At 50.9% G+C, this 14,148-nt stretch overlaps 1 protein-coding gene across 1 annotated transcript in view; it reads right to left on the bottom strand.

The window, feature by feature from the left end:
• The window catches only part of LOC144135009 (uncharacterized), a 121,022-nt gene that overhangs the window by 42,006 nt on the left and 64,868 nt on the right, over positions 1 to 14,148 (bottom strand). The window contains exons 12-14 of the mRNA XM_077667788.1: positions 7,874 to 8,099; positions 2,941 to 3,094; positions 1,501 to 1,622 (exon numbers count right to left, since the gene is read on the bottom strand). Of these exons, the coding sequence (XP_077523914.1) occupies positions 1,501 to 1,622; positions 2,941 to 3,094; positions 7,874 to 8,099 (502 nt within the window). The remainder of the gene's footprint in view (positions 1 to 1,500; positions 1,623 to 2,940; positions 3,095 to 7,873; positions 8,100 to 14,148) is intronic.

Raw genomic sequence — 14,148 nt, 5'->3', positions numbered from 1 at the left:
AGTTGAACAAAACGTTCCTCAGCTTGGCAGCGTCATCCCATTGGTTAAATGCGGCGACACGTTCAAACTGGAGCAGCCAATCTTCCACGTCCTCCAGTTGAGTCCTGTGAAAGGACTTTGGTAGCCGTGGGTTCTGGAGGGTGTAGTACGCGGCGCCTTGTATGACTGGTTGAGGAGTAGGCGCCGAGGGAGGGTCGAATGGCCTGAGCACAGGAGGCAGTCGGCTAGGCGGCGAGGTTGTCTCCATTAGCCCATGCTCAGGGGGGCTCTGCGTACTTTCTGCAGGCTTGAGTCGAATTGTGTCTCTCTCTAGACTTTGCCTTTGACTGCGATTTCGTGTCTATCTTTGTTTATGTGTAACCAATGGGTGTCTCTTTAGATTATCGAGAATATTTACGTATTCTTGCCCAAATCTCTTGGGTACGTCGTACATTGTGCTAACTCGCTGTTTCGTTGAAGAAAGGTTCGTCATAACTCCTGGGAGCCTTCGGCGCGCCTTGCAAAAATGAGACTTTTTCTTGACTAACTCATGCCTGAGTTTGGCCCATACCTCTTAACAGTTAAGTTCGTGATTGTTTCCGGCATGGATGGCGGCAGGCTCTAAATATACAAGGTTCTTGATGCGCCCTTTGTTGTGATTCTGAACTGACGATCTGCAACATGCCTAAAGCTACCGCGCAAGCGAGTGGAGGGCAGATTAATCAATTTCTTGTGAACGTGGATCGTACGCGACTAAAACTTAATTCCTAAACCTATGGCAACCAGTGTTGATCTGAGACGTGTCATACTGCACTGCTGCACAAACGTAGCCTAAAGTGGCCGTAAGCAAAAGGCGGGTTAGAGAATTAGCGCTCCCTATCGAAGACGCATGTTTGCAGAGAGCCACAGCGACAAGGCTGTCAAGCCGCCCATGAGCAAGCAACATAAAGGCAGGTAGTATGTTACAGCGGTAGGTCTTAGGAGTTATAATCAGAATTACTGTCAAATTGTCACTGTCACATTACGGCCATATTGTAATCTAGTCCTCGGACTGTACTGGGATCTCGAATTAGTAACAACTTTGCGTAGATAGCACGTCAGGCATCATTCATAAATATAACTTTTTGAAAAAAGTCGACCATGCCATAAACATTGACTCGTTGACTACGATGAAAAAACAACCAAATATTGAAAGAATATACGCTCTTTTACATGGCAAGTGCATGCAGTGGTCGGTCGCTCCAGCAGCAAAGTAAGTACATCAAGCATTTAAAAAGCGTCTAAGCACGGCCCTATAAGCGCATCACGCCCAAACACTTTTCACTATTTAGACATATGATTCATCAAAAGCCATCCCATCCTCTTTAACCTGGGTTCACGACATGGAGAAAAAATTCTCTGGTGACTTTTGAATTGGCTTTACGATTTTTAAAACTACCGTTAACTAGTGTTGCGCTATGCAAATTGATTTGGCCTGGTCTCCTCCTTTTCAGACTTTCTTTAGGGAGAGTATTCGCTTACCGAGGGGCTAGCTTGGCCACTTCAAGAATCTTGTCTCCCTTTGAAGCGTCCCGGAGCGATATACCCAAAGCGTTGTGGTAGCGCCGGTGCGGCACCTTTGTCTTCAAGAAATCAGCAACAACCTAGATGGCGGACGTGAATGAGAACATTAGGGAAATGTTTAGCCTCCCATTTCAACTGTAAGTGTTATAGCCACCTAGTATTAAAACTTTATTCCCCGATTTAAAGAAAAAGGTTTCATAGCCGCCGCATCTTGACAATCTGCTCCCATTCCTCCTTTTTTAACTGTAGGGGCTTTAGCCGCCTAGTCTGAAAAGTTTATCCCCCGTTTTGAAAAGTTGGTAATACAGTCACCTAATATATAAAGTATATGATCCCATTTGAACTGTAGGTGTAATAGCCACCTGGTATTGAAATTTTAAACTCCGATTTTGAGGTGGTATAGCCGCCTAATCTAGAAGGTTTATCCTCACATTTGAACCCAGCGCAGTCTTGATCCCCGGCTGTTCATCGTCGACTGTCTAGCGCACACCTATCCCTGGCGCTGAACTTGAGGTTCCATGCGGGTACCACATCGGCTAAAAAGGTGTTTCCGGATTTGGAGCAAGTCGCCCTACTTTCTTCGAAATTGCCACCCGCACGAGACAACAGTTCGTACACGAAGCATCAGCCCAAGCCATCTCTAACTTTTTTTTCACGCAGAGGCATCGGACTAATAATTTGCACTAGCAAAAAGTTTAAGGGAAACCTAAGCTTCGCCTTTCAGAGTGGGACACAATAGAATCGATGCGTCCCTCATCAGCTTTGGATCCTTAGCGCATACTCACAAAACGATCGGCATCTCATCTCACGACGCTTTGCTCCCCAAAATAATCAGTTGCTTATCTGCTGCTTCTATATGCTAAGTAGGTCATTCTGTTTTAAAATCATAGATCGCGGGAAATCTTCATTCCACTCCTGGCGTAATGGAGCAGTGGTAAAGCGATGCCGCACGCACCAGTGAGGTGGCTACTTCAAACCCAGCCTCCGGTAGGGGTTATTGGCCCAGCTTGATCTTCCTTAGTAACATCGCAACCAAACATTTCTTTAGTTCTACCTGCCAAGGTGGCAGCTGGCAGCACACACGCCATTTTTCGCTCACCACGCCAGCCACGACGACACCGACGACGCCTGATTTCCCGCGCAAAGGGAGCCTCAACGCTTTCGCGCCAAGATGAAAAGGAAACAGGACAGTTTAGTTTCCCTTCCATTTCGTCGGAAGTCAGTTGCTTGCGCGAAAATCCGAGACACGCTGACACTGTGGCATGAGACAACCTTGGGAGTAGAGCTTAAGCCACATCCTTTTTTTTTTAAAGCAAAGTCATAGCCTTAACCAACACTACCCACAATTTCACCGCACATTTCACATACCAGCTCAGGTGACGAGAGTTGTCAGCTCACCTTTAGATACTTCAGGTCTGTGCCCTTCAAAGTGTCATAGTTCTCGATGTTTTCGACGTTGAGCATTCCAAAGTGCAACAGTCGGGCTTTGAAGATTTCATCCATGGACGCCTTCAGCGCGTCCGCCTTGTCCTTGACAGCTTCGGCGATGGCTCTGAGAAAACGTGAGCGCATTAGGTGCGGGCCGAGGCCTGTCACCGTCAACAGAAAAGCACAGAACGTCGAGGAACGTCACCCTCTTTACACTCGCAGCTCCGGGGAGCAGCGGCCAGCGCCTAATATAGCAGCGCCGTCAGCTCGGCTGCAAGCCGGCATCGGCCTCCGGCATGGCTGTTGGGTAACTTTTGGCAATGATGGCAGGTGCATGCAGAAGCAGAAGGAAGTAGTAATGAGGGAGCATAAAGAAACTCGGCTGTCGTGAACCGTGCATAAAAAATGCGGCGGTGGTTTAGCTCTGGTTAAACCTGGAGTGACGCGATAACTACAGCTGGCCCAGTGGAACTTGCTCAGTTGAATTGCAAAGTCAGTCTTTCGCCGCTCCGCTTCTCGGGGCGTTCCTTCATCTTCGTCCCTCTTGACACGGCGCATGCGCACAGCTGTGGCAGCTCGGTTTCGCCGGCTCGCCGCGCCACCGGCAGCTGCTCCGCACCACGTGACCAACCACGTGACAGCGAGGGGGTGCGGCCGCAGGGTGGCTGTGCCGCCACCGCCACGGCGCCACCACGCTGAAGGCTCGAAATGCTCTCGTAATGTAGCTATCGCTACAACAAAGCAGTGCTTCTCTGAAGCCTTCTTGTACATCTCGAAAATGACCTAAATCATAACCATTACAAGGACAATGGGTCGACAGGCCGGCTTTAGACGCGCACGGTGGTACGACTAATATATTTAGTTCAGGCGATATTTTCCGCCAATGCTTCCGATTATCATTGAATCGCTTCAGTGGTATGGAGTCGTCCCAAAGCAGCACATGCTCTTTATGACACGCCGTTTTGAAGGTTTCCGGATTACTTCGACCATCTGGGGTTCCTTAACTAGCAAATGCCCTGAACAGAAGGGCGCCCATTTTGCATTTCTCCTCTACCGAAATACTGCCGCCGCGGCTGGAACTTCGGTGCCTTGGCTAAGGCTTCCGTTAGAGCTACATTAAACCAAAGCCAGCAAAGCAAATCTGTACCGATCTGTCGAGTGTCCAGTGCATCCGGCTTCTGAAAAATGCCTCAGATTTGTACCGTTAGATATGAGTGGCCAATAATAGAGCTGAAATTACAGGAGACCTCTTCGCCAAGCGATGTCATTTCGCCCCCTCTTTGTTCCCACCTCCAATTCATGCATCCACCTGCAGAACCCGGCCATTTGCAGGCTTTTCAAAGCCTTTAAATAAGAGCTAGAACATGCAATTTTGATTGAGAGTTTTGTTTGCAATTCAGATCGTCAAGCGGAACCAAGTTGAAGTCATTCGTACAAAAACTGTTATATCATCTCTGCTTCGCTATTTGAATTCACTGCAAGTAATGCCAGCAATACCCAAATGCCGGCAGGACGAAAAGCGCACAAGCCGCTAAAACATCGCAATTCTTGCACCTCTCACGCTACATCCGGCTTACCTAATCTCTCGGCTAACATCATAGCCACTGTTCAGCTCTTGAAACAAGCGAATAGCGAGAAAAATTTACGCACAAATTATTTGCTCGTTTCTCGTAAATTTCACATAGTAGTCCACGCTCACTGAAACCCCCTTGTTACTTCCTCTCCTCCTCTACCTTCTCGGTTTGCACTCGGACTCCAGTTATTTCAATATTGCCGATAAAAGAAACACGCTCAAGTGTTCCAAATTAATGCAGACTTCCATAACACAAAAAATGCCTTCTGCTTGTAGGTACAAAAAATTCAGACGTGCGAAAGCATGCGTTTAGCCTTATTGGCTCATAGTTGTACTTTTCTTTGTTGTCGCACGCCAGGAGACGATATTAGACTTAGGTTAGGCTCCGATCGGGGTTAATCTTATCTGGTCGCAACGCAATGCCGAGCGCGAGTGTTGGCAGGAGTTTAACACGAGACGTGATCGGCTGCTGCGCTGTCCATGCTCTCGTGCAGTGGCCATCCAAGCTGATCTGCTCGCGCCGCCGCAGGTTCGAAACCCAGTCGTGGCAGTACTTATTTTATTTACGCACGGGTGGTTGCTATGCTAGGTTTTGCTAAGGCCACCTGAGTCATTTTTTTGTTCCTTTATTTCTTCCTTTTCATTTTCTACCTTTGTTACCTTGTATCTTCCAGGCCCCATTTTGCTCCTTTCTTCATTTCCTTGTTCCTTTCTTTCTTGCTTCCTTTCCACACTCTTTTCTTCTAACACTTCTTGCGCCATTTCGGCATTCCTTTTTCTCGCAGTCTTTCTTCCTTTTTCTTTATTTCCGAGTTTCTTCCTTTGCTTCTTTCTTACCTTTGTTTCCTTTTTGTGGCCTTCTTTCTGTGTATCTTTCTTCCTTCCATTTTAGACCGCGTCTGTTCCTTCGCCGTCGCCGCTACTGTCTCCGGTGTAACCGCGCCCTCGCTCATTGATGGCCCCACAGTGGTGCGCGCCTTCGCTCAGCACCACTGCACAAGCGGAGGCAGGGTGGCTAGGGGACGGGAGGCCAGCGACGCCTACGTGCACCCACATGCTGCCTCCTCGCAGTCGCGCCACTCACCGTTTCGTTTAAGAATGGGCGCCGCACTCGGTGGAAATCCTTTGCTTGCCACTGTAGCTAAGCGAGCTGCCCCGGCAGAGAGGCTCGGCGCCGCCTGCACCGGAACGCAGAGGTGCACACCGCCCAAGCAGCAGCTAAGCACTGCCGCCGAGAGGACACTGCCCTTCGCGCCACCGAAGCAGACAGAGCAGCGCTGTCACTTCCCTTATTCCTTTCTTTCTGCCTTTCACTTTAAACCAAATCGTTCACTACTCGAACCCGTAGATTCTTGGCCCTGTGCGCGAGTTTGACCTTGAACCGAGGAGCAACCCCGTGACAGCTATCACCTCACTCAGCCGCCGCCCCGATGATTTTGAGGAAAGGAAGGGCGCATAACTGGCTCCCCGGGTCAGTGGCTGCCTCAATCGCGCTTCCAGGCACGTGGCGGCGGTGAGCGAGAGATCTGGGCTGCGTGCGTTAGCGCTGACCACGTTGTGGCAGACAAGCGGCACTGCGGCAATAGGCCGCAGCTTTCATTGGTTGACCAACCTCTCGCGATCAAATATTAATTTAACTGTCACCTGCCAGGGTGGCAACGCGGCCGCGCTGCACATCCAACGTGCGGAAAGCACTCAACGTTACAGACGCCAAGCCGCGTCTACTTCACCGATACACCAAAGCTTTTGCTCTTTAACCAGGTCCAGTACTAGTTAAACCGCCGCTTATTTTTTCTTTTTATTCGTTCTTTTTTCTTTTTGTGGTTTCTTCCTTTCTTTCGCTTTGCCTTTCGTTCTTTGTCCTTTCTTGCTATTTTTCTGCCGTGCTTCCTTGTCCATATTTCAGTGCGAAAGCACTTCTTCACGATGACTAACAAAGTTTGTGTGAAGTTTGACTTAGAGGGCGACCTTGGCGAAACTTAGAATAGCAATAGCCCGTGCCGGAATGAAGTATTGCCGCAACTGGGTTTCCAGTCACGCCTCATGTTAAGCTGCAGCAGACTCTCGCGCAGTGCATGGCACGTCGTCGGCTTCATCTACTTTCACTAACGGCGCAACCAGGTCAGATCGGCTGACCTCGATCACAGCTTACCCTCAGTCTAATATCGTCGCTAGACGCACCGAAGACCCAGCAAGCCAAGACCATGCGCCAACCTGGCTAAACTTATGCTAGCGAACATCTACTCGGTTTATCTACGCTAAACATTATGTTTTCATCGCGCGATTCGATTCCATAGCACGCCATGCAGGTTGAGCTTGCTATTGCATACAAAGTTTGACTTCGTAATTTCCTGTTCTGTCAGGAAGATTTGCTTTCCTAACAAGCCCTACGAGCGCTACGCTCCGAAACAACGTGCATTCCAGCGATGGGGGGAAAGAAATCTCATTTTAGGATAGCATAAACGAAAAATACTGCGACTTTCTTGTAGGAGGTCTAGGACACGATACGATGCCTTCGCTGGCCACAAGATGCCCTTGGGATCATGCTTTAGAGCCGCACGAAACTTTGGGCTGAAGATGTATACAATCGGCCCAGCCTTAAGGTATCGTGCTCGCAGGCTGCCTTTTCGTTGCTGCTGCGCCTTATGGCAGAGTAGGCTTGCGATAACATCAAATGTGAGCTCGAGCTCACCAAGCCCATGCCTAATACTGAGCTCTTCGCAAGTCTGCTTCCTTGTCAAGTGCAGGAGCCTCGAAACGAAGGCAGCAGTCGCGCACAATAGCTTAATATTTGGCCGAATGTGCGAAACAGGCACGTAAAGCATGCGAAATCTTTTTTTCCGCTAGCATTTGAAATGGCGACGTAATCTCTGACTAAACCAGCGTCGGCGTTCAGGCTTCTCTGCGGTGCACATGGACAGGCAGAGGCAAGAATGACGACGTCACGTACGGCGGCGCTCAATTTCCAGCGATGAAGCGGCCGTTTCAAGGAAGAAAACGAATGCCGCCGCACGCACAGCGTCGTGTAGACAAAGGCAGCGGATATCTTAAATTTCGGCAGCAATGACGTCGCCACGGATTTACTCAGTGGTTACTTCACTGTTTTAAATGCTAGCGGAAAACTATATCGCCGGCTTTACCTAGACGCCTCATTGTTTCGAACTCTTGAATAACGTCTAATGCTCAAAAAGCCGTTTCACCTTCCATTTAACAAAACGCAACATGCAAGGCACTCGCGCTTCACCTATCCTGATTCCCTTGCAGCGCTCTTCATATTTCAGTGGACCAACCGTTCGGGCTCACTCCCACTCTGCGTTAGGCGATGCTCACCCTGTCGACATTGACGTCCCGAAGGTGGTCTTAGTGTACTTCTTCGCGGCAGACTGGAGCACTCCGAAAGCTGGGCCTTCATTCGTCGGAACGATGGCGCCTTTGTCGTTGTCGTATTCGACGTCCGTGAAGAAGATGATATCGCACATCCCATCGGGAGGCACCATGGAGCTCCTAACGCCGAACTCACCGAAAGTGCAGAGGAGAACCTTGGGCTTGCCTGTTCCTGCAAAGGCGGCAGCGTAGCGAGAGCACTGCAGTCTGCTGCATTGGAGAAATGCGAAAACATTTGCGAAATGACGTCAGCAACTTTTTCCTGCAAGTCTCGTTGTCACGCGACACTTATAACGTGGCCCTTGGACGATGTAAGCAACTTTTTTTGCAAGTCATCGTTGTCTAACATCAGTATACATGCCCAGTACCCAGTACACTTAAGCGTCGTGCACGCCACACCATCTTCACTTCGTGCCTCTCTAACACACTTGAACCAACGAAACAGGCAATGAAGAAAAACAGACCCTTTGTGGCGTATGTGCCCGCCTGGTACGCAGAGCGTGCAGGTTGACAACCCTAATACGACTGATTTGTGTTTTGACCGTGAGAGGCACCAATTACTGTGGACACATTCTGCGAAAAGCCTCTAGTGTCGGATTTTCTTTCGCATAAGACATAAAATGCGTTCGCATAAAAACGTAGTGAAGCGAACATGTGAAAGCAAATAAAGCTCGTTCTCGTTAGGAAGGAAACTTAACCGCAATTCTTTGGTGTGGTGTTTTACGGCGCATTAGCGCCTGAAGCTGCCATGCGCCACGCACTAGGCTAAAATGTGTATATTGTCACCAAGTGGTGACTGCAATCCGCGGAGCAGAACGACAGCGAAAATGGCGTCTAAACAAAACTCGCGCCCACAATGGTCTGAATCACTCTGCGGCGGCGTAGCAACAAGCGTGCTCGGCGGTCGTCCAACAAAATGCTCGCCGCTCTCGGCCGTACTCAATGCAACGACGAACTCACCGAAAGTGCACACGAGCACTTTGAGCTCGCGTGTGCCTGCAAATGCGGCAGCGTGGTGAGGAGTCTAAGGTTGGGTAAACTTGGACGGCACTGCAGTCTGCTGCAGTGGAGAAATGCCAAAGCATTTGCGTTTGAACGTCAGCAACGTTTTTCTGCAATTCATCGTTGAAGGTAGGCGGCGAAGTAGGCGTTATCTTCTTCGATAACATGGGCCGCATTGCGTCTATCGTATTGGTGGCCTCCCTCCCATGAACGAGCCTGAAAGGAATCATCTGGGTGGTCTCCTGCAATGCGGTGTTCTAAGCGAAGACTATGAAAGGCAGGATGACGTCCCAGGCCTGCTGCTCGGTATCGACATACATGGCGAGCATATCGGCGATAGTTTTGTTCAGGCGCTCGCTAAGTCCGTTGGTATGCGGATGGTATGCAGTTGGCATCCGGTGGCTGGTTTGCCTGTGAAGCAGGATGGCTTGTATCAGTTCCACCGTGAATGCTGTTCCTCTCTCCGCAATGACCACATCGGGAGCGCCGTGTCGCAGAATGCATTCCAAGAAAAATCTGGCGACTTCTGCTGCTGCTCCGTTCGGTAGGGCTTTTGCCTCGGCGTAGCGGGTCAGGTAGTTGGTCGCTATGATGATCCATTTATTTCCAGCCGTTGACTTTGGTAAAGGGTCAAGCAAGCTCATGCCGATCTGCTGCAAGGTCCCCCCTGAGGGGGGTTCATTGGCGTTCAGGAATCCTGCTGGTCGGGTGGAAAGGGCGTTTCGTCACTGACAATCTCGGCAGGTTTTCACATATCGAGCGACACCGGCAGAGTCGGGGCCAGTAATACTTGCCTTGAATGGGTGGAGCGCACGAGAAAACCCGAAGTAGCCCGCTGTTGGCCCGTCGTGTGAAGCCTGAAGACCTTCGCGCAGACTCGCAGGTACAAGAAAGTAGGCTGTTTTGTTTGCTGGGAAGTTGTTCTTCACGAGGACATCATTCTGTACTCAGAACGGAGACAATCCTCGCTTGAACGAGGCAGGGGGTGAAGAAACCTTGCCTTCTAAGTAATCAATGAAGCGTTTTAGGTCACGGTCCGAGCATTTATACTGTGCAAAAGAGCTGGAGCTGATAGCTCCCAGGAAGGCGTCCTCATCGTCGTCCGGCGGTGCTGGAGCTACTGGGGCTTGAGACAGGCAGTCGGCATCGAAGGGCTTACATCCGTACTTGCAAACGACGGTGTCGTCATACTCCTGGAGGCGCACACTCCATCGATCGAGTTGGCCAGAGGGGTCCTTCAAATTGGCAAGCCAGCAAAGCACGCAGTGATCGCTGGCCACCTTGTACGGTCGTCCGTACAGGTAGGGGCGGAATTTCGACGTAGGGCAGATGATAGCAAGGCACTCCGCAGTTGTCGAATAGTTAGCCTCGGCCTTGGACAGGGAACAGCTAGCGTATGCGATTACTTTCTCTAGTATGTCAGTTTTCTGAACGAGGATGGCGCCTAGACCCACGCTGCTTGCGCCGGTACGCATTTCAGTCTCGGCGTTTTCATCAAAATGTGCGAGGATCGGTGGAGACTGTAAACGACACAGAATTCGTTGAAGGCTTCTGCTTGCGCCGCTAACCATTTAAATGGCAAGCCAAAGCCGCAGCGGTGGCTCAGTAGTTATGGTGCTCGGCTGCTGACCCAAAAGACTCGGGTTCGATCCCGGCCGCGGCGTTCGAACTTCTAGAGGCTCGTGTGCCATGCGATGTGAGTGCACGGTAAAGAACCACAAGTGGTTGAAATTTCCGCAGCCCTTCACTACGGCCTCCCTCATGGCCTCTGTCGCTTTGGGACGTTAACCCACATAAATGAAACCAAAATGGCAAGTCTGGCTTTGTGAGTTTGGTCAGAGGCTCCGCGATGCGTGAATATTTTTGACAAATCGTCGGTAATACGCTCACAGTTTGAGGAGTCTGCCAACCGCTTTCTTATCGGCCGGCGTTGGAAACAGTGCGATAGCAGTTGTGTTCTGCGGGTCTGGGCGTGCTCTCTCCTTGCTCACGATGTGGCCAAGAAAAAGAGCTCTTCAGAGGCAAATTGGCACTTTCCTGCTTTCAAGGTTAGGCCGAACGACTTGATTGCGTCTTGTACTGTTCGAAGCCTTTCCAGGTTCTCTTCAAAGTTCAAGGCGAAAACAACGACGCCATCTAAATATACCAGACAAATCTGCCAATTCAGGCCTGCCAGTACTGTATCCATTACTCGCTGAAATGTCGCTGGTGCGGAACATAGACTAAGTGGCATCATGAACTCATGGTCACCGTAGGTGCCACGGATGCCAAGAACATAGAAGCTTTCATTTAAGGGAACACGGCGTTGCTTCTAGAGCGAGGAATCGGCATCAGAAGAATCATCGCACACTTCCACAATGGTCAGGCCGAAGTACTCCTGACTCACTTCAGCGAAGAATACCGGCACATTAACAGAGGAACGACAATAGCTATCTGCGGCGTTACCCGGCTTTCACCCATTCGGAGTAAGGAATGCAGTCTTCTCGCGATCTCTTTCATCGACCTCAATTTGCCAGTAGAAGCTCTTGAAATCCATCGATGAGAAATACTTGGCGTTGCAGAGACGTTGAAGTGTGTCGTCGCTGCGTGGGAGGGGATACACGTCCTCTTTTATGTTCAAGCGGCGATAATCAACGCAGACTCGGTGCCCGCCGTCTTTCTTCCTCTCTATAGAACGAGCTATGGAAAGAAAAATGATAAGTGTAACGTTAAGAGATTGGAAGCGGGCAGAGTGGGTGAGGGAACAAACACGGGTTAATGACAACCTAATCGAAATTAAGAGAAAGAAATGGGCTTGGGCAGGGCATGTAATGCGAAGGCAAGATAACCGCTGGTCCTTAAGGGTAACGGAGTGGATTCCAAGAGAAAGTACGCGTAGCAGGGGGCGGCAGAAAGTTAGGTGGGCGGAAGAGATTAAGAAGTTTGCAGGCAAAGGGTGGATGCAGCTGGCAAAGGATAGGGTTAATTGGAGAGACATGGGAGAGGCCTTTGCCCTGCAGTGGGTGTAGTAAGGCTGATGATGATGATGATGATGATGATGATGATGATGATGATGATGATGATGATGATGATGATGATGATGATGATGATGATGATGATGATGATGATGATGATGATAGAACGACCGGTGCCGCCCAGGGGCTCTTTGAAGGCTGGATGACGCCGTTGCGAAGCATTTCTTCCACTTGGTCCCGCATGCCTTGTCGTTGTAGCGGCGACACACAATAGGGGCTTTGGCTGGGAGGTCGGTCGTGCTGGTCGGTTATAATGCCAGGCTTGGCAATCGGCGTTTGTCGGACCTTCGGCGATGACGAAAAACACTCGCTGTAGCTTCGAAGCAGGTTGCAGATCTGATCTTGGCTTCGTCGATGCTGAAAGCGGCGAGTTGTCTCGTTCAGGCGAATCTTTTGCAGATGGATCGGAGAGGGCGAAGGATTCTCTTACGTCGGATATTTCGCCGCAGATAGCCACCGTCGTTCCTCTGTTAATGTGCCGGTATTCTCCGCTGAAGTTAGTCAGCAGTACTTCAGCGTGACTATTGCGGAAATCTGCGATGCCAATACCTCGCTCTAGAAGCAACGCCGTGATCCTCTCAATGAGAGCTTCTATGTTCTTGGCATCCGTGGCATCTACGGTGACCATGACTATTGATCGAGGTGGGACGCCCACTTGCTCATCAAGGACACTTATAGCAACATGCTGCTCCATGGTCGTCATTGAAGGAATGGCTTCGTCCGTCGAAACCGTGATGAGCTTGGAACGCAGGTCCATGATCGCCTGATGCTCATTAAGGAAATCGATGGCGAGTATCACGTCGCAGGAACACTGCTGTAGTACTACGAAGTTTGCAGGATAGGTGTGTCCCTTGACTGTCACTCGGGCTGTGCATCGCCCCGACGGTGTAATGAGGTGGCCTCCGCCGGTGCGAATTTGAGGGGCGTCCAGGCGGTCGTAGCTTTCCTCGATTGCACGGCAAATGTTCCATTCATCACCAATAATCGGCGCCCGTGTTGGCTAGTGCCGTAACTTTCCGGCCGTTGATAGTCTCTTCTAAGTCGGATGTCCTGGCTCTTGCATCGCACCTCGGCCTCGGCGTCGGGTCACGGCTTCCTCGCCTATGGGAATCGCGGCGGAGGGGGATGACAGGGGGGGGGCGTGCCGTCGTAGCTGCTCAGAGTGTCAGCGTCGTTTTGAAGGCAGTTCGCGTCGTGGTCGGATTTGTCAGTCGCTGCAGCGAGTGCGGCGTCTTTATGCGGCGTAGTGGGTGCAGCGTCTTCATGGGGCATGGTCGGTGGAGGATCTCAGGCGTTTCGATCATGAGCAACTTCACCTCTAGAGGTTGCTGTCGTTAGTTTGCCCTACTGGGGCTGGGAGAGCTTCCTCGTACCGCTGCTGCGTAGCTGCGACGTGGCGACGCAAAGCGCGAGGTTGACGGCGATGGTGAGCGCGGAAAGCGGTTCGGCGTGTACTCCTCTCGACGCAGGTACTCGTCCGATTTCCTGCGGACGTTGTCCGAAGCGTGGTCGTGAGGCGTTAACGGCAAATCCTCGAAGACCGACACGTCGGTACGGCCAGTGACGAAGAATATGGCCGGCCTCAGCGCATTGGAAGCACAACGGCCGGTTCTCGGAAGTCCTCCACGCGTCGCATTACCAGGGGCCTAATTGAGCGTCGCTCATAAGCTGGGCGGCCGGAGGCTGGAAGGCGCCGTTAGGAAACAAGTTGTTCGTGTCGGAGAGGACGTAGGGGGTGTCGTTGGGGCTGAGAACTGCGTAATGCAGCGGCGTAAGTCATGGTCTGGGGTTCTGTGGTCGTCGGGTTTCCAAGTGCCTGTTGCACTACTTCTCGTAACACATTCAAGAGAATCCCTGCTTGCCGCTGTGGGGAGGATTGCAGCAATAGGCGAAGCTCCTCGCGGACGATTTCGCGGATAACTTAGCGCAACTTGTCCCTGGTGGTGGTCGTCGTCTCCGGACGAATTGCACAGGCATAAGAAGAGCGGTTGTACTGCAGAGCCAGGACGGACTAGTCTGGCAAAGAGTTGTTCTTTTACGCCGCGCATTAAAAACTTTCTTTTCCTCGGTCATTTCAGGGTCAGCGCAGCGAAAGAGGCGCTTCATCTCTTCGACTTAATGCGGACGGGCTTATTCGGAAGCTGGATCCTGGACTCGTGGAGTCGTTTGGCTCTTTCCTCATGGCACTGGTGAATACCTTCAAAA

The sequence above is a fragment of the Amblyomma americanum genome, chromosome 5 (assembly GCF_052857255.1).
Source record: "Amblyomma americanum isolate KBUSLIRL-KWMA chromosome 5, ASM5285725v1, whole genome shotgun sequence".
Classification (NCBI taxonomy): Eukaryota; Metazoa; Arthropoda; class Arachnida; order Ixodida; family Ixodidae; genus Amblyomma; species Amblyomma americanum.
The sequence above is the reverse complement of the archived record's forward strand: the minus strand, read 5'-3'. Positions and strand labels throughout refer to the sequence as shown.